Consider the following 26,200-nt stretch of genomic DNA (forward strand, 5'->3'; position numbering starts at 1 on the left):
AAGTGCTGCATTATTTTAAGAATTTCATGACGGAGTCTGGTGTCTTAACTACCACAAACTCTTCTGCATATTTGCATTTTAATACAAGGTTTGTTTATCCTGGAATCTCTGCTGTAAACTGAATTAATTAGATGTTCGGCATCATAACTGGAGATTAGCATAACGGGGCAGAGAGAGAAAAAGAAGGGGGTGTTTGTTTTTCACGAGACAACAAGCGGTTAATTGTCAAGTGCTCGGGGTGCAGACAGTGACCTGAACTAGATATTACAATGCAGTCCGAATGATTCGGAGAAACCAAGATGCATTGTTCTGATTCGTTGCTCTCATTCACTCGCACATAACGGCATCACCGTGCCTGCGAGTGACGTAGCAAAACTAGAACGGTACATTCTACAGTTACACTACGAATGAAAGACATATTTACATTTAAACTAAAGCAAATTTAATCGTTACGATCTATAAGATACCATAGTGTGGATATTGTAATGGAGTGACATTTCAGGAAATTCCAGTGCTGTGCTGCATTATGCATTGAAACTTTTCTCCATGACAAAATCCCTGAAGTTGTAAACTAGTTTGATTGTGCGTCAGCGTGGTGGGGGAGACAGTGAATAAACAAGAGTCCTTTTCAGATAGCTACATGATTGTTAGACAAAAGGGCCATGCTTGCTATTGTTAATCAGTCTGCGTGTATGTGTGTGGCAAAAAAACAAACAAGTAAACGTATAGCAGGTGGATCAAGAAGACATATCGGTTTGCCAGTTAAACCATTTCATTAATATTTCCATATCTTTCCTGGACTGTGTTTCACCTATAAACAGCTCAACCGGTATTTTACGTCAACTGATTGAATCTGCCGTTCATGTTTCGGGTTGAGGTGGTTAAGATTCCTGTGTATTTGCATGCAACTTTCAGCACCTCAGCTGCTGATTAGGCGGCTCTCATATCTAACGCTAAACAAATGCAAGCAAGTTAAGTACGGCTAGATGCACTAAACTTTTATACACCGTTACGCTTCATAAGCGAGAGACAGTTGTTCAGGGCAAAATGCACTGCTGCCGTAAAACAGAATTTCAAATGTTCAGCACATTTAAAATGTACCTAAAAAGGACAGCATTTAAGTAAGTTAAGTTAAAGTCAAAATTAAATTGAAATTAAAAACATAATTTTGGGTGGAATACTGTGGTATTGTTTACAAATGACTTATCTGTGAGGTTCATTATTAAAAAAAGAAACAATCTCTCTTTACTTTTGGCAACGGGATATGGTGGGAGGGTAGGGCCCGGGAAAAGATTGCGGCGATTAGCAAATAGCAACATGACCCATCTTCCAACAATCCAATCAATTCTCGATGGACGAATTCAAGTCCAGCCCAATAAGAAAATCGCATTTTCCGTTTCATTATGACTTTAACTAAAAAAAAGAAACTTTAGATTAACATTGATGCATTTAGTAGCTGCTTTTATCAAAGCGACTTACAGTGCATTACTAGGTTAACATTTATCAGTATGCGTTTCCCCTGTGGATCGAACCTATGACATTTGCATTGCTCATACAGTTTTTTTATTCATTGTCCTATACTTTCTATCTTTAAAGGCGGGGTGCACGATTTCTGAAAGCCAATGTTGACATTTAAAATCACCTAAACAAACACGCCCCTATTTCAATATAATCTGGACCTTCTTTTGAAAGACCCGCCCAACAAATATGCAACCCAGGCAACGATGTCGGTTAGTAGACACGCCCCTTACTCCTGATTGGCTTTTCCAAAGCGTTTCTTAAAAATCGTGCACCCCGCCTTTAAGTCATTGACTATGTTAACATGTACACCAATAATGCGATTATTTCCAAAAATCTGAGAATCGCAGTATGATGTTTACATTACTGTAGCTAACATCTTTACTCCTGTTTAATGATTTATTTTCAGAAAGTTTGCTAATGATTGTGCTTATTATTCACACATATCTCAAAGAAGAGCACAAATGATGAACTCACATATACTGTATATATATTTTTACATTTATTTGCACATTGGACGCATTACTTGGACACATTTCGTTATTTGGTGCAGTGATGAATACAGAAATATTGTGACAGTGCCTGTAACCACTTTATACGCTGCTGTTGTGTTATTTGAGCCGTTTCTGGATGAAGGCAGATTGCTGACAGCGAGTTGTGTTGACAAAGTTCAGGAAAAACTTTCTAATGTCAAGTTTAAAGTGAATTTGCGCTTCGGGTGTGTGACAATAATAAACATGCGCACTTCAGTTAGTGCAGTATAGATGCGATTAAAAATTGTTTACATGGCCGCATACTGTATAATATGATAAAACCTGCTGCGATTATAAGCTTAACCACACAATTTTTATCGAAGTATAGTGTTTACATGAGGAAAAGTATAATTGTAATTTTGCCAAAATTCTAATCGCATTATGAGGGTTCATTTAAACGTTGTGAAATTTACCTTAGACTGTTACTGAATGGAAAAGAGCAGTGTGAACAATCTTCATAATCTCCTTATGGTTCCCATTTAAGAAAGAACAATTCTGACAAAAATCTGACACTTTTTTTAGCATATCAATTTTATAATGTACAAGTAAAATTGCTATAAAATCTTTATTAAAACATTTAAAATCCACAAACCACTGCAAAATTGTGAGTATGTAGTGCCTACATTAGTAAAATGTGTAAAATTAGTCAAGTGTGGATGTAAGGCAGTGTGTGAGGTAAACAGTACACTGCCTCCTATTGTGTGTGTGTATACTGGCTAACTGCCATCACCAGCTGTGACCTCAGAAAAGGTGTAGAAATATGGCCTGACCTTCACTACGCCTCAGCCAATCAACCCTCATTTGAAACATTAGACAAGTCCGACCTTCATACATCAACACAAACATTAGGCCTCGAACAATGTTAGATAAGGCAACAAAGACTCGTACTTTTGATTTGTAAAAAGCAAACATATTCAAAGGCTTTAAATGGCACTGACATCTTAAAGCCAAGGTTAGGTGCAGGGGGGCCAATTTGTCCCTAAAAGCTTGTTCAGTATATTCATTTTCATACAATTGTAAGACGTAGCCTTAGCGACTGACACAAAACTGCTCACAAAAGTACGGTAAAGGAAAAGGATTAAGAATGCATCAGCAAAAACGCTCCGGGCACGAAGTGGAAAAGCTAAACTCAAACACTGAGTCAGCAAAAAAAGAGCTGCTAACTTTAGTTCTGCGAGTCGCCGGCCCCCTCGAGCTTGGTCCCCGCGACTCCACGCTGCCATATTATCCAGAACATTATTTTGATTGTGAATTTCCTCCCGGTGCACATTCGCTGAGCTGTCCTGAACTCAGAATGTGCTTACGTGCAATGTCTAAATACAAAACAGTCAAAGGAATATGCAATATCGACATAATTGGAAGCTGCTGGGGGAACAAATAACACAGACTGTGAAAACAGACACTAAAGGGGCTGACAAAAACATGATAAAGTGTTAGCAAGCACATCTTGTTTTACGTTGTTACTTTTATTGACAGAATAAAAGGAGAGGGCATTCGAATAATCAGCTTATTAAAGCGTAAATATTACATCTTTGGCGTACTTTTCAACTAATAATTTTTGCTGAAAGGCAGGTGAGTGGGTTTTAGACGTTACGGATAACTGTTTGCAGTCGCTCAGTCCACTGCTGTTTTTGGCAGCTGGATACGATTTTCTCATCACAGGGTGGGTGAAAATATGGGATAATTTCGCAAAACATTAAACTAAGAAATTTCTAAAAGTGGAATGAAAGTGACTTTTCCAGTTATATCAGCTGGTACGGCCCAGGATAGAACAGATGACTGGAAATGTTGGAGGAAAAGTTCGGGAAGTGACCCGAGCAAAATTTAAACTTGGGATGTTTGCTCAGCTATGCAAAACACACGCATGCAGTCCCCACCACGCCCCATCTCTAACAGTTTGGGCGAGCAATCAGATTGGTTGTACTTTTATATAATGTTTTGAAAAACTATTATATTTTATAAAATCAACTAAACCGAATTAGGGCGTGTACACCTGACTGAACGCTCTGGATGGACTTTTTGGTCTTTGTCTCAGACACAGAGGAACACCTCAGCCCTCATTACCTCAATAATGCATGAAATGCGCCACAGCCTGAAGACTGAGCTCTCCGACCGCTTTAAGTATTTATCGTGAACAGAACGCTATCAGAGCCGTTTCTAAATGGGTCTTTCCTGCCAGATCTTTTTTGATTATGTTCGAGACTGACCACCTAAGCTTTGCTGCATTTGTTTAGACCGGTAAATCTTGGCACAAGTGCAGTGGGTAAAGAAATGACCCTGTGTGCTCAGCTCGCTGGTTGAGTTTTTATATCCTAGCAAAGGGGCTGCAAGAACAATTAAACCCATCAATGGTAAATTAATCTTGGTGCATTGGTGAAGTGCTGATAATCCCCATGACCTATGAAGTGTTATTACGACCATGACCAGCAAATTACAAGCAACATCATCCGAGATGTGAAGGGGGATTTAAAACGGTTTTCGAAAAGGGCGAAATGCAGATAACAGTGTCTAGGCTGACGGCTTTTTACATTTATATAGGCATTATATTCTCTGCATACAAACGCACACAAACATTGGACAGAAAATGTATTTGGTTGCTATAAATTTTTTTTTAAATATAGTGCTTGTGCTACCTGTGAAGGACTTAACATAAAAAAATGTTGTAATACAAAAATAATTTAATACATTGCACTTATTGTGTACATAGGTTTAGGTACGGTTTAGGGTGAAGAGTAACAAGAGTGAAACAAGTTCATTATAACAACAGTTATTCAATAATAATAATAATAATAATAATAATAATAATAATATTAATTAAATAATAATACTAGTAATGATAGTAATAATAATAATAATAATAATAATAATAATAATATTATAATAATAAATAAGCATGTTTTAAAATATGGCAGACTGTGCTAGATTATGGAACTTAAAGAGCAACTATGGTCTGAATCACAATTTTTCATTACCTTTGGTGTGTAATGGGGCATACACACCAAAAGCGAGTTCAACGATTTGCGCGAGTAGACTACATACAAAGTCAATGCAATGACGTGATTAGATGCGTCCTCGAGTAGGCGATGCGAATGACGCAACATGGGCGGCACGTTTGCCGCGGAAACACGCGCTTTTCGTCTCAAATGTTTCTTCTCCCAAGTTGAAAATATTCAACTTGAGCGAAAAATTTTATTAAAATAAAAAGTTAAATCCCGCGAATAATCTAGAGTGAGTAACGCAAAGCCCCGCGTTTGGTGTGTACGTAGCATAAGTGTGTATTAGTACATATTAACATGTACAAGCAAAAGGTTTAAACCCCAAGGTAAACAATGACGCAAATGATCGTTTTCAACGTAAATCTCTTTTATTGGAAAAATGTACGGTATGTAGAAAATAATGTGTTTTTTAACCATAAACCACGCGAACACATTGTATTATACCAAATACACAAAATATTGTTGTTTTTTTAGCAATTAAATAGGGGCTCTTTAACCGAAATCTCTGTTAGTTACTCAAGCATTTGACATAAACAAATATTGGCCAGTTATCAGCCAGGCCAATATATTGGTCAATCACAAACCAGATCCGACCTCCCAACGCTTCTCTTTCCATCCAGCAGTCAGCACTTTGCCAAAATGAGAAAAAGCAGCCTGGAGATCCATCCCGTTTGTTTTCACAAATTTGTTTTCCATTTCAAAAGCCAGTTTGCAGTTTCATAAGTGCCGGTTCTCAATAACATCAGTCTGAATGGGAGAAAGCGAGTGAAAGAGAGAGAGAGAGAAGGGGGGAACAGAAGAGAAGGGTCCCCCTCTGTGTTGGCCAGCTTCCAGTGAAAGCTGTTCAGAACATGGGAAACATGATGTCACGGTGCAGTCCAATCGGCTCGTCTGGCCTGCGGTTTTCCCAGCGAGTACCGTCATGAGCGTCTCTCCATCTACGGGTCGGCTTTCACAAACGTGCCTCGGGGAACAACAAACAAACGCTGCCAAACACGACCACACACACACACAAAGGCAGTCGCGAACTCTCGTGAACGTGCAGTCGGCCCCCCGACTTTCTCTTAAACGCAACTTTGCCAAAAACGCCTGCTGGATTAGTCAGCAAAACAGCAGCACGTTGACTCTGGGCTGGGTTGTATGCGACTTTTCCAAGAGTATAAACACCCCGAAAGCTAATGATGCCTGTGTCTTGCAATGTTATTATACGATTTTAAACTAGTCTGAACTTCCTGGTTATGATAGATTGATATCAGATGTTACAGATCTACTAATGTGTTACTAGCATGAGATCAGTAGTTTAAAACGCAATGTAAATAACGCACAACCTATTTCCCAGAGAACACAAGTTACGAACCAACGAAACGACGACATCGCCTCTGTGCTTCGACTCAACTGCTCTCATTTTTCTCCGTTTTATCTCTGGGCTCAAATGCAGGTCGCGTAAATCCATAACAATACGCACATTCCAGCTTGACAGATAATGCATCTCTCCATAATGGAGCTCTTGGATGCATTTGGAACGAACGTCTGCACTCGGACGTGTGTTTAACTGAGATAATACCTCTGTGTAAGTGAAATTCCTGGATTAAAGGAGAATATAAGCCACCTGATTGCTCGAAAAGATAAAGCGGACCTTTAAATGGGGGATTGAGATGTTTTCGGTGGGTTGAGGTCTCAAATCGCTTTGTACCATCAGCACTGGATGTTCTGTAGTACTGAGATCAGATTTGTATTTTTATATAGAAGTTTAATGAGGCCTTTCTTTATACTATTGTTAAGAACAGGAAAGGCACGACAAGTACAATTTGTCGTTAAGACTGACGGTATTAACAGTTTGAAAACATTTCACGTTTATTATTACAGAGCTTAAAATCAACACGAAAGTGTTTGCAATGCATTTCACTCATCCAAACACTGTGACGTATTTCCAAGAGAAGCGGGACAGTCAACAAAGAGAAAAAAAGTAGGACGTGACTTGATTTTATCTAGAGTGAATTATTATATTCACATAACAAAAGAGTGACGTCATCCCAACATCATAAAAAGTTGTTTAGCAATTATAATAATTTATATTTAAATAATAATTATATTTATTTAGTAAAATGTGCACCAAATAAGACCAGCATTGCGTGTTAAGGACTTAAAATGTTTAATTTATTTTTATTTGACCTCAATTTGCTAAAAACACAAAAGATTTTAGCAGAACAAGAACGATTACCTGTTAAACCTAAATGGCAAGAAATACACATCATTCATCTTATTTAAAAACGTAAAAATTTAAATGTTGATGGTAATGGAAGACTGCATGCACAGCCCTTCTTTTAGCATGTCGATATTTATAGTGATTTGTTTCTGTGCCGAGAGGTTCAAGTCTGTTTAATTATGCTGCAACTCCCAAGACGCACAACGGTCTTTTTAAAAGCAAGTTGTTTGAAATATTCTCTGGCTTATAGCCAGGGAAGCCATCAGTGTCAGATGTACATATCGGCCTGCCAAGAGAAATAGTCCAGCCGAACACCTCCAACAATCTCTAACAGACTGATGACTGTAATGTCGTCTGACGTCTGTTTTCCCCTTTTTAAAAACTGTGCTACGTGCACAATCACTGGGTAACTTTGGGAAGTTGTACTGACTAATGAAAGTCTCAATAAAAGCTAAATTAAATTAACAACTGCGAAATGTAGAAAAAAACACGTCACCTTTGACCACCAAAGCAGAAAAATGTTGAAGGAGGCAAAATAAGAGTAAAAAGCGATCGCTTCGATATAGGCCAGGTGTGATGTTCTCATAAATAAGCAAAAAGGCCTCCTGGACTCGCCTGCTATTTTCATTCCCTTCACCTGATATATTCGGCCCTCTGATCCCCGCGGATCTGTCTGTGATATCCCGCGGGACCGAGGAGAGCACATCCTCTGCCCGGCTGCTGTTAAAACTAATAACAACACCAAGAGCCCGCCGATCTCTCCTCACTGCAAGCTAGGCCAGCCAGCCAGGGGCCGACACACACGCTCACACAAATCTGACCAAGTACAGTCCATTTTCAGACACTTCCTGCTAAAAATAATTACCCTCCTGGAGACAGAACATCGCTGGAGGCACAGACATTTTGTATAAAGAGAAAGAATAAGGGACGAGGAAGTGCTGGAATTAAAGGGGCAGCGCGTGTTGTTGTGTCAACTTTGACTGGAGATGTTACAATGAAGAAACACTTTTCTCAGACTGCCATTATTGCCTATTTGCACGAAGAGGTTTAGTTTAAGCCTTTGTAAAAAGAAATGTGGTTTATTTCTTAATAAACGTTGGCTTAGTTACTTTTAAGTGGGTTTAAACATGCAGTGTATTTACAGTAGGGCTGCACGATTTGGGTCATTTTTCCCATTGCGGTTATTGCTGCTAATATTGCGATGTGCGATTGCGATTATACTAAATGGTATCATGAGTCAACTTAATGGGTTTTAAGGAAAATCCACACACAGTTTAGCTAAAATGTGTATTTGTAAAACTAGAAATGTTTTCGTATTGCCACGTGATGTAGCAACTGCTCAGTGTCAGTAATCCTAAATCCAAAATACCGCCATACAACAAACATAGTTTTTTTTTTTTGCTACCAGATAACTGTCAACCTCCTCTGCATCCATCTTCGCTCTGGTATAAGTGACGACGCACACCACACACGTGCATGCCACACGGTGCACTGCCGTTTTTGTTCGTTTTTCTTTCTTTTTTTAAACAGCAAGAAAAATCATCAAACTGTTATCAGAAAGTTTGTGTTAACAAGTCCTCACATTTATTTATTTAATATAATTGCAACATTTTGCTGTCATATAATTGCACAGGCTGACATTGCGATTGCGATGCGATTAATTATGCAGCACTAATTTGCAGTACAGTAAAATTCGAACTACAATCATTTTTTGTGATTAACAGTTTTCTACATAAAATCATCCGATATAATATAAAGAACATTTTGTGAAAATATAAAATGAAATCTTTATTATTGGCTGAATAAGTCAAAGATTGAAATGAAGTAAAATCAATAATTAAAATCATATTAATCTCATAATTAGACTTTAACCTGAATTTATACACATATACATACATATCCTGGTCACACACTTCACTGAAATGTTTTTCATGACCTTAAGAAGCTTTTGATCTAAAGGGATGTTTAGGTGTTTTAAATTAGTTTTTAAGACAAAATGTAACATGTAAAATGTACAACATATTAATTTCTTTCATTACAAAACTAAAGATTTTTTTAAAATATGGATTTTGAAATGGATGACTTGGACCCAATAATGAAGAAAGTTTTTCTGATACGAGCCCAAAATAGATGGGAATTATTTCGGTTTAAAAACCATCTCAGGGTAAGACCTTAGGAAGCTGCCTGATAAAATGCCAAGAGTTCACTTCTGAAAATTCAAGGCAAAGAGTGACTATTTTGAAGGAATATAAGTCATATTTTTAGTCATAGTATATAACTACAGAATTATTCCCATTGTTGCTATTATTCTTTTATTTAAAAACGTTTAAATAGTATGCATATATGTACACATATATAGGATGAGACCTCAGGCAGAGACAGAATTAGATAAACAGACAGATAGACAGACAAAATTAGAAAGATAAATAGACAGACAGACAGAATTAGATAAATAAATAGACAGATAGACAGACAGAATTAGAAAGATAAATACAGTAGATAAACAGGCAGAACTAGATAGATAAATAGACAGACAGACAGACTTGGATGGATGGATGGATGGATAAATAGATAGACAGACATACTATAAAAATAGATAGACAGACTGGACAGACATGGCTGGACAGACATACTGACTTGGATAAATAGATGATAGACAGACCGACCGACAGGCAGATGGATTGACGGACATATAGACAGACGGATAGACAGAATTAGCTAGATAATTAGACAGACAGACACTTAGCTAGATAAATAGATAGACAGAGATGGGCAGACAGACATACTGACATAGATAGATGATAAACAGACAGACAGATGGATAGACCGAATTAGCTAGATAAATAGATAGACAGACAGAATTAAATAGACAGATAGAATTAGAAAGATAAATAGATAGACAGACATACTGACTTAGACAGACAGACAGATAGATAGACAGAATTAGCTAGATAAACAGATAGACAGAATTAAATAGATAAACAGATAGACAGACAGAATTAGATATATGAATAGACAGACAGACAAATATGGACAGACAGACAGACACTTAGATAAATAAACAGACAGACAGACATGGACAGACAGAATTAGCTAGATAAATAGACAGACAGACAGACAGAATTAGCTTGATAAATAGACAGACAGACAGACAGAATTAGACGGATAAACAGACAGACAGAATTAAATAGATAGATAGACAGACAGAATTAAATAAATAGACAGATAGAGAGACAGACAGACAGGAAGATAAACAGACACTTAGCTAGATAAATAGATAGACAGAGACGGACAGACAGAGAGACAAACTTGGATAGATAGATAATAGACAGACAGACAGACAGAATTAGATATATGAATAGACAGACAGAGATAGATAGACAGACAGACAGACAGACACAAAGCTAGATAAACAGACAGACAGAGATAGACAGACAGAATTAGCTAGATAAATAGACAGACAGAATAATAGATACAGATAAACACAGACAGAATTAAGTAGATAGATAGACAGACAGACAGAATTAGATAGATAAACAGACAGACAGAATTAAATAGATAGATAGACAGACACAATTGAATAGACAGACAGACAGACAGACAAACAGACAGACACTTAGCTAAATAAATAGATAGACAGAGAGACAAACTTGGATAGATAGATAATAGACAGACAGACACAGATGGACAGACAGAATTAGCTAGATAAATAGACAGGCAGACAAACAAACAGAAACAGATGGACAGACAAACAGACTTATATAGATAAATAAATGATAGAAAGACAGAATTAGATAAACAGACAGACAGACAGACAGAGCCAGACGGACAAAGAGAACATCATCAAAAGTTTAAAAAACATACAATGTGATAACGGTAGCCCTCATACCCCCACAAGCAAATCTGAACCCTCCCCCAAGCCCCGTATGCGTGAGCCATCGTCAGAACAAATCAGAGGAGCAGCGCTGGGGTCACCGTCTCTGCCCTCTTCCCCACCCCCAACATGGAAATCCATGTCAACTTCCCTCCCCATGGGCACCATTTGAAAGCTTAATATCGTTTTCCAGGCACTAACGGCATCTGGCTTCCATTTCCACTCCTCCTGGAGATTTTCAGGTCACTAATAATAACTGTTTCAGGCAAAAGTAAAAGTTCAGCCAAAGTCTAGCTCCAAGCCAGATCAGGGAGTCCTGCTGCCGTTGAGTGCGAGGTGGAGCTGCCCGGTTCCCTCGGCACCGCGGGCCCCCGCTGAGGATTTGTTTTGTTTGTGTTTTTAAAGTGCTGAGCCCAGGCTGGCAAGGGACGTCTGGAGTAAAACTGAAAATTTTGCGTGCGTACGTGTGCATGCAAGAGAACTGCGGACGAGAGGTTAAAGGGTCTCCTGATTATTTCCCATTCTCAAAGAGCACTTAAACCACAGCTGGGTGCAAACTCTTGCCATGGCTACCTGAGACTCTATGAGAATAATAATAGAGTCACTCGAAAGTTGTTTCGGAAACTAGAGACCGTTCTGGACGTTATGAGCACTGAATTTTCCCCAATGGTCCAGACCTTCCAGCAGTGGAACTGCTGAGAGTCGGTCTGAAATAACTTCCTCCGAAACCTCACCTCACTTTGACCAGCCTTCCTGAGACCAGACAATAACTGTAACCAGCTAAAAGAAGCGTAATGTTTATTTTCTTAGAAAGGGTACTAAATTCTTCCAAGCGAAATGTCGAAAAAACATAGCTTTTAGTCGTCTTTACTAAAACAGAGAGGATCCAGAGAGATCTGGTTTATATTCCCCCTGTTATGAAGATTAACCTTCTTTATGGACACAATTACTCATCCGTACAGGATAAGACTGCAGCTAAATTAGGAGCCATCGTCATATCACATAATGTACTGAGCATCTGGGGCTCTTCAAGGATAAAAATTTAGTTAACGGTTTCCAATGTAAACTACATTTTTAGAGATATACGGTATTTAGTTGATTATAAAGTCACTTTATTTTCACAGCACACTTTAAAAATGTTACTTTAAGTAACTTCTTGTCAACTTCAAGCGAGACCTATGTGTACGAAGTATGAACAGTAAGAAAAAAATCATCTTTATATTTGCGTCATTTGCACTGAATCCTTGTGTATGCATAAAAATGAAACTATACTTCTAGCTTAACGTTAAAGGGGACATATCATGAAAATCTGACTTTTTTTAAGTGCTATAATCGGGTCCCCAGTGCTTCTCTCAACCTAAAATTTTTTAAAAAGATCAACCCAGTAACTTAGTTTTGGTAAATCATTCTCTACAAGCATGTGAAAAAATAGCTCATTGAAATTTGGCTCCCCTGTGATGTCAGAAGGGGATAATATCGCCCCTTAATCTGCACTATCCAACCACGAAACTGCCATTTAGTGCAGAGATCAGTTCATTTGCATTTTAAAGGACACACCCAAAACGGCACTTTTTGCTCACACCTACAAAGTGGCAATTTTAACATGTTATAATAAATTATCTATATGGGATTTTGAACTAAAACTTTACGTACTCTGGAGACACCAAAGACTTATTTTACATCTTAAAAAAGTCTTGTGAAATGTCCCCTTTAACCCCTTCCCAAACCCTACCCCCCTAACAGTCTACTAATAGGCTACTATAATAGGATTTAGTTGACGTGTCAGTTAACTCAGATTTATTTGCAACTACATGCACACTGTAAAATGTTAAAGTTGGATCTACTTAACAAATGACTTTAATTGGTAACACTTAAAGTGAAAAAAATGAAAGGAGAAAAATCTTAATTTTTTTAGGTGCTACCAATTTAAGTAATACAACTTTTTATCGAGGGTAAAAACGTACAAAATTTTATTGGATGTGCCTTTGGTTTACACGGCAATGGCGTTTTTGGGGCACGTTCCCATCTAAAGGGTAAAAACGCAAAAATCTGCTCACGGTGGCTCTCGTCGCGTACACGTTTACGTCAGGTAATAGCAACAAACATGTCGGATTATTTCCATACGTCGGACAAGGAAGAAGGTTGTACGCAGGAATGCGGACTTGGTGTTGTTGTTGTTGTGTGTCAGTGCTTCACATTGCCACCTAGTCGCCTGGAGTGCATACTACACACTTTTGCGTCACCATATGCATGCAGTTTCCCCCTCAAAACGCTTGTATAAACGCGTAATAAAAAGTAATAACGCAATGCCACTTTTGCGTTTTCTCTTCAGATCGTTTCCGTGTAAACGTAGCCTTAATTTTCAACCGTAAAAATATTGCTGGGTCAATTATATACTTTTTATTATATTAATAGTATTATAAGTTTGTGGCTATGTATCCATCTATTAATCCGTCTTTAAATTAATGTCATTCAGGTTCTCCAGTCAATGAGGTCGAACATGCATTTCGAAACACATCAAAACGAAACTTGTACATCTGCCCTTCCTTACAGTTCATGCTGAGGAAGGCTATTTATATCGCTAGGATTACACACACAGTTCAAGTAAAAAAAAAAAAACGTTTTGACATCCGAGCCTGGTGTGGAACTCTGTCTGGGTCTCCTGTTTAATCCATTCGTTTAGTCACACAAAACACCTGTTTGTGCTCGAGACAGAAAACTTAAACAGCAGTCCAGATGTCTCATGACAGAACACACTCAAAGGAAAACCATCAGACTGGACGCAAGACAAAACAGTGTGTCACCTTACAACCAGTATCCTGATACCGGCTTGGTACTTTCTCACTTGGCAATCGAACTGAGACTAAGTGCCAACAAGAGAGAGTTAGAAAACAGCAAGAAAGAATACAACGAAAGCGAATACACACAGAAGGAAAGCTCGCGACAAAGACGGGCCGTCCCTTGGGTTGCCATCTTATGTAACCCAACACAAATGTGATTCATCATTCATGTGGACACGCTAGTAAAGAATATCCCTCTTTTCCCACAAACGGCCTTTAACGTCAACAATCCGCAAACCAAAACTCTCAGATGCTGTAAAAAACCAAGCGGCAATGCAATACACAGACCACAGCTGACCTACTTATTCACACCTGATTATGCTGGCACACTACCCACAATGCAATATGGCGCTACATCCTCTGGCCCATGCCACGGTCAGCAACAACGTGAGGCTGTTTCAGCAGTCTGAGTACATTTACAGCTGACGGCCACTGATGGAAACGCCGGCTTTTCAATCATCTCTCACAGCGAGCGGTAGGCTGGGGGAAAGCAAGCGAAAGAAGAGAGGGCGAGAGATAAAGCCAGAAAGAAGGAGAGGGAGAGGCGTGCGCCGCCTCCTCGTCTCAGCTGAAATGGACTGTTCAGCAGCCCCCTAAGAGCTCAGCTTTTATCAAACATGGCATGCGAGTGAGATCCCAGCCTCTCGAGTCTCCAACACATTAACAGTTCCGACTGCGAGTCTTCGGATCTACCGCTGCGCGTGATCGATACGCTGATATTTAAAGAGCAAATACAATCTCTATTTTCAAACAAAATCTCACCCAGTAAACTATCGAGCGAGGAATGATGTCCACCTGCTGTTCAAGATGGTTAGCGACGGCTGTTACAGTTTTAAGTTAAGCAAGTCGATGAAAACTAAGTTTTAGTAAATTTGCATTTACTGAAATTCCTTAAAACTTGTTTGTTTGTTAAATATTTTGACTTACTATGTTATTCACTTCTAGTATAGTAATATTAGATAACAGTAAAAGTTTTCAATACAGGAACTAAATAAATAATCATGCAACACTCACATGTGTAAAACGCTCCAAAAATAAAATGCAAGTGATGCAATACCCAAAAAATTTCTCTGCTTATGTGGAAATAAACTTGCTAAACTATTTCACCTAACCATTCATCTACAGACCGCTTCTAAAAATCAGTGCAAAAACCAGCACGTTTCATCAGGGCCTGACTGTCACTTGCATTTTGGCTTCAAGGATACGAAAAAAAATGAATTATAGTAGACGTCCAGTTGCTGTAAGCGGCATATTTGACCAGCGTATGCGGCTTCGGCAGACAACGACAAGATGAAAAAGAATCCAGACACAGGAAGATGCACCTCATTAGTTTTATGCGCAGTAAAGTCACAGGCTTTTTCAAGGTCTTTGATCTCTGCGGTCGTGATTTTTTAAACATATCTGCGGCGAATTAGGGTGGCGCGGCACAGCCTCGAAATGGCAGCAAAGACTGGAAACAAAAACATGCTCTTCACATCACAGAGTTGGTGAATCTTATCCGAAAACAACAGATCGGATTTCGGTGTAAAAAAAAACGTTTGGCGGTGGAGGTCTTGCTTTGCAATGACAACAATTGTTATCGGAGTTTAAATGGATATTTATGACTGAATCTTAATTTACAATATGCAATAGATTATAGGACTAAATATTTTATTTTAACTTTGCACTATATATTTGAACTCAAATGTAATAATTAAATCTTACAAATTAACTTAACTTTTTTTTTTTTTATAAAATTTGTCCACAGTGACAACATACAAAAAACCATTTGGACTTTCCTTGCTCTTTTACTCTCTTTCTTTATCTCTCTCTCTCTCTTTCACTCAGGAAAAAGGGCAATCGAAGCCGATCTCTTTCCCATGGCTCTTAATTCAGAACTACTTCCCTCAAACTCTTTCCAGATGTTTCTGAACAGAAGCAAATAAAATGCTGTTCTGACCTTTTTCCACAGTCTATCACTGTAATAACCTGGCGCATTGTTATAACACTATTTCACTACAATAGCAATTTTCCCTATTCAGGGCTTTTAAACTTATTTAATAGACCACCGGGAAACATTTTTAAAAATTATATTTTTATTTAATGAAATTGAAAAGTTTGATCACAACGTTAAACTTTTCAGAAATTTCTTCCGTTGTCCGTGTTACTTTTTTCAATTCCTCAAGCGTAAACAAATCAAAGGCGTTAAATTCCTTCACACTGGAAGAGTCTGCAGAGTGCGCGGGCAGGCCATAAACTATGAACGAAAGAAAGAGAGGAGAGTGAAAAAGTGTAGGAGGGGCGACTGCTCGCTCATCCCCTCCTCCAGCTCAACTCTATATGAAATGGACGGCTAATTATGCTGTTGGCGTCAGAGTTCTGACTTCCCTGTGTTGGGTGGGAGGGGAGCGGCCCCCTGTGAAACCCCAGCCCTTAGACACAGCGAAAGGGGGCAGTTAGTGAGGTAATGACCGTGTGTATAAGTGTCTGAAAGAGGGTGACGGAGAAAGAGAGGTTAAGAGAGAGAAAGAGAAAACGAGTGCTGGCACATTCAGCCCCCCCTCCTCCCATGATTCCCATGGCCACTGAACTCTTCCTGCCATCTTTATCTAAAGCGACTGAGTGCAGACCGAGCAGAGGAAAGAGGGGTCAACACACACACAACAAACTTTACTAAAAAAAGCATTCACTTAAAACTTAAGTGAAGTGCACATTAACTATTTAGGTACTCGATAACATATAAATGCTTAAATTAAGCATCTGTCTGAGCACACATTTAATAGGAAAATGTTTTTCTTACGCACAGATATTGAAATAACTGCGTGTGTGCTGCCTCAAGAACAGTTTGTTTTATTCCCTCTTTAGACTGAATAAAAATACATCACCGTCAAGTATCATACAAACAAGTTCCTTTTAAAGGAGCCATACATAGTCTATGGCCTGGTATTAAGATTTGGCATTCTGGTCAATCAAATCACAAGAGAACGAGAGAAACACGATCCCATTCACACCTGGTGTTTTAATCCGCCTATTTTGTCCACTTTCAACCACTTCAGTCCTGATTACTTCGAGGGGATGGTCTGTGGACGGGTCGAGAGGGAAAAATAACGGGTATAAGTTGACGCGCACTAATATTATGTCAAACCACCGCTGCTTGGGTGGTTTGTAAACAAGCTGTGCAATGTTTTGTACATGTATATAGATGGTTTTAGAAGTAACAATCGTTAAAGAGACCGGAAGTTATGTTCTACCTAGACGCGTAACGTGACACACGTATGTCTTATAAACAGTCCTTCCAGAAAAACTTTTTTTTGTGATTGTTGCGGGCAAAAATCCTTGATCTTGCGGCACGTTTTCTTAAAAAATGCAATGGAATATGTGGGATATTTATGTAATTTTATGCATAGAAATTGTAGGAACTTGCAAAAACTCTTTGCAGCTTTTCAAGAAAGTTCACGTCACATATTCACGTCACTACATAACGTTCCCATGGCAACAAGGGACATGGCTCGCTTGTGTGAAATAAATGCAAAATTTTTCAAGATAAATGTGATTTTTGCTACGAAAATGCGGGGGTTATGAAATCATCATATTTTGCGCACAGAAATATGCAGACTTTGGTTGATTATGCGTTAAATCATGCGATCGCTTAGTCGAGTTTTCCTGAAGGGACTGGTCTGGATAAAACAACAATATAAAACCTTTCTTAGATATTTCAAAGCAATTGATAAAAAAAACGTAGACTCGCACAGTGTAAAAAAAATAAATAAAGAGGCTTTTGTTTAGTGATGCACCGATGTATCGGCCACCGATATTTATCGGCCGTTTTTTGATGAATTTGAAACCATCGGCATATTGGCAATAGCACGAGAAAGGCCGATACCGATTGTTTATTAATTAACTGCATAAAGAAATCCATTATATGTAAAAATTAGTTAATGTTGTTAATAAAATAAATGCTGAATATCAAAAACCACATTTGAAGGTTGTCATGCTGTCTTATTATATTTGTTTTAGCTTAATTTGTGTCTCTCTTATTATGTTGGTCAGTTGAAATGTTAATTAGATCCAATCCATGTTCAGTAAAAATAATTTGATGCAGAAATAAACTAGCTAATAGACCAACTGTATAGTATTATATACAAGTGTTTTAATATCGGTATTGGCATCGGTATCGGCCAGAAGTTGTCTATTTAAATCGGTATCGGCACAAAGAAATCCTATCGGTGCATCCCTACTTTTCTTTTATCAATGACAGTCTAAATACCGAACACTGTGGGTTAGCGCAAAAAGTCAGGACCGATGTAAAAACATTGTGCTTACATTACACATTACGTTTGTATGCGGAAAGTAGGCGGTCTTTTGTGGCTGTTTGAACACATTCGACCACACGAGCGTCTACACCACAAAAGCAATCCAGTCAAAGCCTTTTTGACTACCTGTGGTTTACACCTGTATTTAGCATCGTCCACTTGCTATCCGACCAAAATGCATATTAATAATATAATCAAAAGAATAGTTGTAAACAGGCTCTATGATGGCAAATGAAATCTTTAGACACTTAAAACAGTATGTTTACAGTTTTTGTGTAAGTAATATTAGGTAATTTGACAACGTGGTACTACATAGAAAGTATTAGCACTAAACTAAACCAAACTATTCTTTTAAATTACGGTCGAGTTTACAAGCCAAGCAGCTGAAGGCACCACTACGTTTTCAATAACCAAAGTGAGGCAACAGACTGTGTCTCCTGTAACACACACACAGCAGAAGAAATTGTAATGTAAAACCATTACAGACAGACAGAGCACTGTAAATGTAATATCCTTCACGTCTCTACGAATATAAAAAGCTATTAATGCTCACAATTAAATCATAGTTTCGGTACAGTTCCATTTTAAACGGATTTAGATCACCGAATTTAGCACTCGACGCTTTCTTTGCTAAAATTGAATATCAAATAAAGAAATCAAAGAGGCTCAGCATAATTTATTTGTATCTGGCTAAATTGCAAAATTACAGCGATACAAGAGTCACTTGAAGCGCTTCACTTTGAGGCTAAATTTGGAGAAGCCACATGCAAATACGCGTGTTGTTTCGGGGCCCTCGTATATTTGGCTGGGTTTTGAAGTGGTCAGAATCCGAGTCTGTTTTAAATGTGTGGGGTGGGCTCCACAGAGGCGCTGTTGTTCTGTTCATCTTTCATGTCAGCATTTAAGCCATTTCTAAAAGTATATCTGCGCATTTTCACGTTGCCATATTCCAATTTTAGGGACTTTCCCTTTTTCTACAAAAGCCAGTCAGGTGTCAGACTGTAATTACTAGTGAATTAGACCGAAAATACAGGTGCACATTTAAATCGGTTTCTTTTGTTCTTCCACCACAATGCTTTACTGTATGTCTTTGCAAAGTTATAGATTATTATCTATTGCAATAACACCACATACATCATGACATGACGTCTGTCATCCAGCCGTTCCCATATTGCAAAACATCTAAAAGATCTAGCAATGCCGGTCGTCTGATAGCCACATCTGAGCCCACAGATGAACCCAAAACACACAACAGATTACTCTCGTAGCTTGTTTTGGTACACAGCGTACCACAGCCGGCACATGTGTCCCTCATTAAAGATATCAAACACATTTTTAAAGTCATCGCAGGGGCCCAGCACAGGTTCAGACAAGAGATTCAGCTCACATCTCGATGGTGGCAGAACAGCCTGCGTCACTCGCTAATCTCTCCACGTTGACGCACGAAAACCCGGGACCACACACAAGCGGAGGTACACTTACACCTCACCTGCCTGTTCTAACTGAGGCCACGTGGTGACAGAAATGGCAGGTGACATAAAAGTCATTTAGCAAAGGGTTTAAAATTTAATTTAAGCATTTCGTCCAACAATAAGCACAATATAGTTACATGTACAAGTTAGAATAGTGATAAAGCAAGGAGGACTACTTTTTATTAATAATAAGTTACCCTGCCTGTGAAAACCCAGCCGAAGTCGTTTTTTATTTATTTACTGTTTTAACATAAAATCATGTTGCATAATGTAAAGAACATTTAATGGAAATACAACCTTGATATCTTTAATATTAACGGAGTAAGATCATGTCAAAGACTTTCACAGACAGGGTCACATATTGTTAACAATATTAAACAAAGTTAAAGGGTGGAAAGTTGAGGGTTGGGATTAGTCAAGTGTATACAGATGAGCTGTCTTTTGTTGTGGTCTCAACCAATTCAAAGTAAAACTAAATATATATAAAGTCAAAAAGGCCTCCTATAATCTGAAGTTATACGTTTAAGGGAATTATATAATTCAGACGACTTCAACTTTTGTGGTTTTGTTGGGTAATGTCATACATCTGATTCAAATTGTGAAATCAAGTAAACTTTGTAAATCAGTAAACTTAATCAGATGTATAAAACAATGCTGAATCACATGCACCCTGCGTAAAATTGTTGTAAAACATGCTGAAAAATATCAAGTAGAGTGAGCAGAAAACAAGATAAATAGCATCCATGACATCATCAAAGCCTGAACTCGCTGATGCCAGTTCTTATCAGCCTGGGAGACAGACAGAGCCAGAGAGAGAGAGAAAGAGAGAGAGAGAGACAGAGTAAGGGAGGGAGGGTGAGAGAGCATTGAAAATTAAGAGTCACCACATCAGAATATGCACAGCTGTGTGTGTGGTCCTTTTATGCTCTACAGTTCACTATATGTCTGAACCATAATTGAATAAATGATTTTCCAAGAACTCAATAATCAAACACCTCCTCCCTGGAGAGGAGCAAGACATCTGACATACAGGCTCTAAGCAATGTTTGACTATTACAGATTAATGTTACACAAACACCGAAAACCATCCCATATTTTCCTAAACACATTGCAACACGTACAAAGAATTCTGCATTCTGGTTCAATTGAATTTCAGATTATTTTAATCCGGGCACCTCATCTGTTCAGCTGTTTTTGTGTGTACAAAATATTTGCACGTCGTATTATTTTTAATACGACGTAATCATGTAATATCTAAAACAAATAAATACATCCTTATTCATCTATTAACGCTTAGTAAGCTCGTTTTTCAGATATTATCGACTGATATCGATTTTTTGTTTTAATGTTATGCTATCGATTTTTCAATTACTTGTGGTGCTTATAGAGATGTATAAATAGTTTACTAGTGGAAATATAAAGTTCGATCCGTCACGCGCAAATAGGTCAGTTATTTTCCGAGCTAAAATTCAACCAAGAATGCGACCTCAGTTCATAAATATATAAATCCATTAATCAGTAATTGATATAATCGAGGTCTATTGTTTATGTGTAACCAATCGGGAAAAATGCACTTCGTGAACCTAACGCACACACATTTCGATTCAGCGTCAACCGTAATAAAACAAATGCAAATAGCGCAAGTTGTAAGTTAATAGTTTAACAAGTAATCGATGCAATAAAAGGCAACATTGAATATGCACAGAAATCTCATCTTCACAATACAACCCGCCCGTTTTAGCTTAGATGTAAATTTTCAGCTGTACGACATAAACGTGTTATATGTGACAAAACTGACTTATGGTATTAAATTGCGTTAATTTGTTTTGATAAGCTATTTCGGTCGCATTAGTCGGGCTCTGTAACGGAATACTGTAAACATAACATTGCATGCTCGAGACCGCTCCGTGCGCATATGTAAAACGAGACATTTCCTTAACAAAATGACTGAACTGTTCATGTTTGTTTATTGTTTTGTATTTAATTGTTCCTGTCTGGCGCAGGTCTCGCACCAACTTCACCCGTCTTCACTTTAAGCTTAACGACCAAAGCTAAACTTTGCGATTGATAACGAAAACCCGCTTTAAAAACTTCCACAGTAACAAATCAGCACAAAACTCTTCACAAACAACGAATAATATGAAATATAAAAACGAGAGGAAAAAGTCCGACACCTCTCGTTACTAAGCAATAACGTCTCGGTCCAGCACAGCGCCACCCGTGTAGCGCGACACACTTCTTCCCCTAAACACAAAATTATTTCAACAAACATACTATCAAAATCTACAGCACAAACTATTCACAACACAGCCCGGGATGAGAAGGTCCGATCTACAGAACCGGAAAACCTTCGGGCTCCCGTTGCCAAACTGGCCGCATCCACCTTGACCGTGATGGTTGATCGATGGGAATTGAACAAAGAGGATCAATTTCCGATCAGCGCGAGCGAGCCGCTTTAATCAATGGGCGCCGAAGCCACGCAAACCCGGCGAAAGAGGCGTCGCGAGAGAGACGCTCCAGCCCCTCCGCGACGCTCCCCGGGACCGGCTTACCGGCACAGCGCGTGAGTACAAAGCAAAAGGGAGCTGACCTGGAGCTGCTGCAAATCAAAGCGTTTCCAATATTGAAACATCGATCCCGCATTGGCCGCCATCTTGAGACATATTGAGACGGAATGAAAGGCTGATAGAGAGAGCGCGAGAGGGGCTGGAGTTCAGCGCGAGAGAGAGGCGGGGGAGCGCGCGCAAAACACGGAGCGGAGCGGATCGAAGGGCGCGGGCGCGCGCGGAATGGAGTTATCGAACCAACGCCAACCTGTGATATTGAATAGGGCTACTGAAAACAATTATTGAGACCGAGGTGGCATCCGAAATAAAAGGCAGAAAACGCGGGGTGGACTTCCCGCGTTCAATCGAGCTCCCTGTGGCCGAGCGGGGAGGGAGGGGGATGTGTTTGGATACGTTTTCATCCGTTAAAAGAAAATAGTTTACACGGTTATTGATTTTTCATCACTTTCGATATTGCGCGAGCCGTGGACGCTGAGCGGATCGGACGACGCGATTAAAACAAATTCAACGCGTACACGGTGTTCTTCCTATCTTTTCACTCGTGGTCAGATGATCAACCTTTCACCGTGTTGGTATATGCGTATTGTTGAGATATTGATTTATTTGATCAGCTCTCTATTTCTTTTGAAAATATTAAATGTTTCGATATCTTTCTTCGTATTTTCTCATAACGATTCGTGTCGTTGCTTGTGTATAGGTTCAGCTCGTCTTTATTTTTACCCCCAAAGTCGATAGATCTTTAGTATTGATTTTATGGTCAATGTCTGCGTGAATATTCTGATTACAGAGAGCTGTACCCTAAATAAAAAGAATACTGAACTTTTAACAATATAAATGTTGTATTAAGTAATGGGTATTTTATGTACGGTATTTAAGATGGTGGCATTTGATGATTTTATCTTATTATATAAACCATTGTCCGGTCGATTCCTGATGATTTGTAAATGCTGCCATTGAACTTGAACTTAGAGAAGAACGCCCTCTATCGGATATGAAAAGTATTGCCATAGCTCATTGTTCATAGTGATGCAATGATCCAAAGTAATTGTATTAATTATCACAATTAGTGTTGATAATCACAATTTAGCCGTTAACGTGTATAATATAAATCTATTTAAAGAAAATATTTAAGCCCTTATAATATAATCAAGAAAAACTATTATAGATGTAATTTAGTCTGTGTACTGGAAAACTAAACATTTAACATGTTCCTGTTCAGATGTACGGATTTACTATTTTATCTTTCTTTTATATTATAAAATACTTTCATTGTGCAGAGGACAAACACAGAGCCAATAAAAATGACAAATAACATTATTAAAGAAATCGATAAAATACAATTGCATTGCCATTTATATTAACAAAGATGTGTTTTGTGATTCTTACTGATATTAAGACTTGTTAGCATTTTTTGTGTATAGAAATATTTTATATGTATGCATTTGGCAGATTTTTCAATTCAAAGTGACTTTAAGTGCATTGAAGCTGTTCATTATATCATTATGTGTGTTCCCTGGATTGAATGCATAAGGTTTGCGTTGCAAATGCTCAACCACCTGACGTACACAAACACCTAAATTTGATAAATATGCAATATATTGATAAATATACAAATATTTCAGTTTAACCTTCAGTTTAAGCATTTACCCAGTTCCATAAGTTATATTTATCTGTGGAGTTCTCAGATCTGTTTAAAGAATGACCAAAACTGTCATCTTCACCACACGCAGACACTTAAAGACAGGGGAAGTTTCAGCTTATCCCCTGCAGGGCAGACTGAGAATTTCAAGCTCAGGGAGTCCCACGACTCCACACGAGTGCTCCTCCCCTCAGTTACCCCCTCTGAGATGCCAGGCGAGTCGGTCCCATTGGCAGTTTGTTTTTCAGGCCCACTAGAGTCTGCGAGCACCCCCCCACCCCTCTTCTGCCCAGGCGTACGCACACCTCATGGGAGCACAATTAAGAGCTCTCTCTCCTGCCTGCTGAGCTGCGGAGGACTCCCTCCTCTACCCTTCCCCTTTTTTAATCAAATAAGCCTCCTCTTGAGGCTAGTCCTCGTTTAAAAAGTCGGCATGCAGGATTAGATTTTAATTATGGAGATGCAAAGACACGCCAAATGAACATAATGAAGAGACAAGCAGAGGGCATTGTTCTGGGGACCTGTACCTGTGCGTGTGTGCATGCATGCAGGTTTGAAAAGGCCAGATGTTTTAAATGTTGGTGGTCCTCTGTAATAAAGAGAGCACATAAATCCATAAAATCTGCTTAACTTTAAATGTAATAATGTCAAGACATTCGTGGGGATGAAAAACAATGTCAGTCTATGTGGTGTTTTGACTAATAGAGTGAACCTGTTGATCTCTGCATGTGTTTAGTTATCACTGCTGGTTGGGTTCTCCGCTGGGGAAACTGCACCATCTGCAGGCAAACAAACTACAATTAAAAACACATTTGAAAATATAGCAGATCATGATGTCACTGTCACATGCCTCATTTAATGTAAATTGTATGCATCAAAATTGATGTTTTTTACTTTGCCTGCTTATAGAAATGTGAAATCACCAATCAAAGCGTATGCAAATTTTTTACAATTAAGACAAATAAAACCATTACATAAATCTTTCATATTTTTAAAGAAAAAAATTGAAACCGTATTAGTAAGTAAAATGTAATCTGGAACATTTAACGCTGTTACATAGGCTATACATTAGTATAACCAAATATATGGCATATAATGGTACTGCAATTCTTTCATTTTTAACATCATTAATCACATAATAAATTGTGACCCAGTCTGTGAATTTTTAGTAATGTACTGTTTTCTACATAAAATCATCCTACATAATGTAAAGAACATTCTGTGGAAAATAACCCAAAACCATGTCAACAATTGAAATCAATGTAAAATCAATTTATGCTCCTCATAATTAGATTTTGTCTGAATTTCACAGGCAGGGTCACAACTGTTAGGCTATATGCATTAATCATAAACATTACATTTTACTTTAAAACAAATCTTCACTCATCCCCGAATAATATATTATATATATATTATATATTTTATTATAGATAACGTTAGACGGTTTCAGCAGCGACAACATAAACGCAACTTTCGGTAGACTAGAAAAAAACTTTCGGGAGACCTTCACATAGAGTCCTGTAACAGTTCATTTTTGACAACAAGGTAAATAAATGAACTTCGTTCATAAATCATATCTAATGCGTATCAACCAGGGCCTATAACACTGAGCTTATGTTACCGTGTAAAATGAATGTATACAATGTTAGCTACCGATCCTTGATTTCTTGCCTGGCTGCCAAACCTCTCCACACAGCAGTGATCCATGCTCGTCGTCTCCCCTCGTCTTTAGCAAACCAAAGAATTTATTTTCGACACGGTATTTGTTTCAGAAATCAGTTAAGCCACTGCCAGTCAGACGGATTAATAAATACAGAGATTACAGACCGGAAGTTCAATTCCGTTTAGGCGCGTAACCGCTACAACTCCCGTGCGTCCGATGAAATCAGTGTGACAGTGGTCACAAAAAAACAAAGTGAATTCAGATAATTGGTCCATCAAACAGAAAGGTTTAAGTGTTATAGTGCTTAAACATTCAACAGGCAATCATATATAATTATAAACCTTTGTCACACATGTGTGCTTGACCTGTAGTAGATGATTTGATTGGTCAGTATTTGAGTTGTAATTTTATTTAACAAAAGCTGGAGAGGAAAACAAAATTCTAGAGCCCTGCAGGCTAATTGTGTAGTTTCAATAAGGTAACATCATGAATTAGCCTATATCTGATGACCTCTATAGGAGAAATGCTCAAACTTATAGGACAATTAGCTAGACCATTTAGTCTAGTCATTGTTGCAGGCAGATACAGCTCATTAACCCT

General features: G+C 38.4%; 1 protein-coding gene across 8 annotated transcripts in view; it reads right to left on the reverse strand.

Moving 5' to 3' along the window:
- The window catches only part of cux1a (cut-like homeobox 1a), a 130,600-nt gene extending 104,866 nt beyond the window's left edge, over positions 1-25,734 (reverse strand). For 3 of the 8 annotated variants that reach the window (XM_073874379.1, XM_073874376.1, XM_073874377.1), the window contains exons 1-3: positions 25,591-25,732; positions 24,650-24,716; positions 24,465-24,526 (exon numbers count right to left, since the gene is read on the reverse strand). In XM_073874379.1, the coding sequence (XP_073730480.1) occupies positions 24,465-24,526; positions 24,650-24,716; positions 25,591-25,644 (183 nt within the window). In that variant the 5' untranslated portion in view covers positions 25,645-25,732. Of the gene's footprint in view, positions 1-22,321; positions 22,505-24,464; positions 24,527-24,649; positions 24,717-25,590 lie in introns of those variants that run through there. The other 5 variants (XM_073874381.1, XM_055208185.2, XM_073874380.1 and 2 more) reach the window with 4 other exon arrangements.
- Positions 25,735-26,200: the final 466 nt, after the last annotated feature.

Source organism: Misgurnus anguillicaudatus, chromosome 12 (genome assembly GCF_027580225.2).
Source record: "Misgurnus anguillicaudatus chromosome 12, ASM2758022v2, whole genome shotgun sequence".
NCBI lineage: Eukaryota > Metazoa > Chordata > Actinopteri > Cypriniformes > Cobitidae > Misgurnus > Misgurnus anguillicaudatus.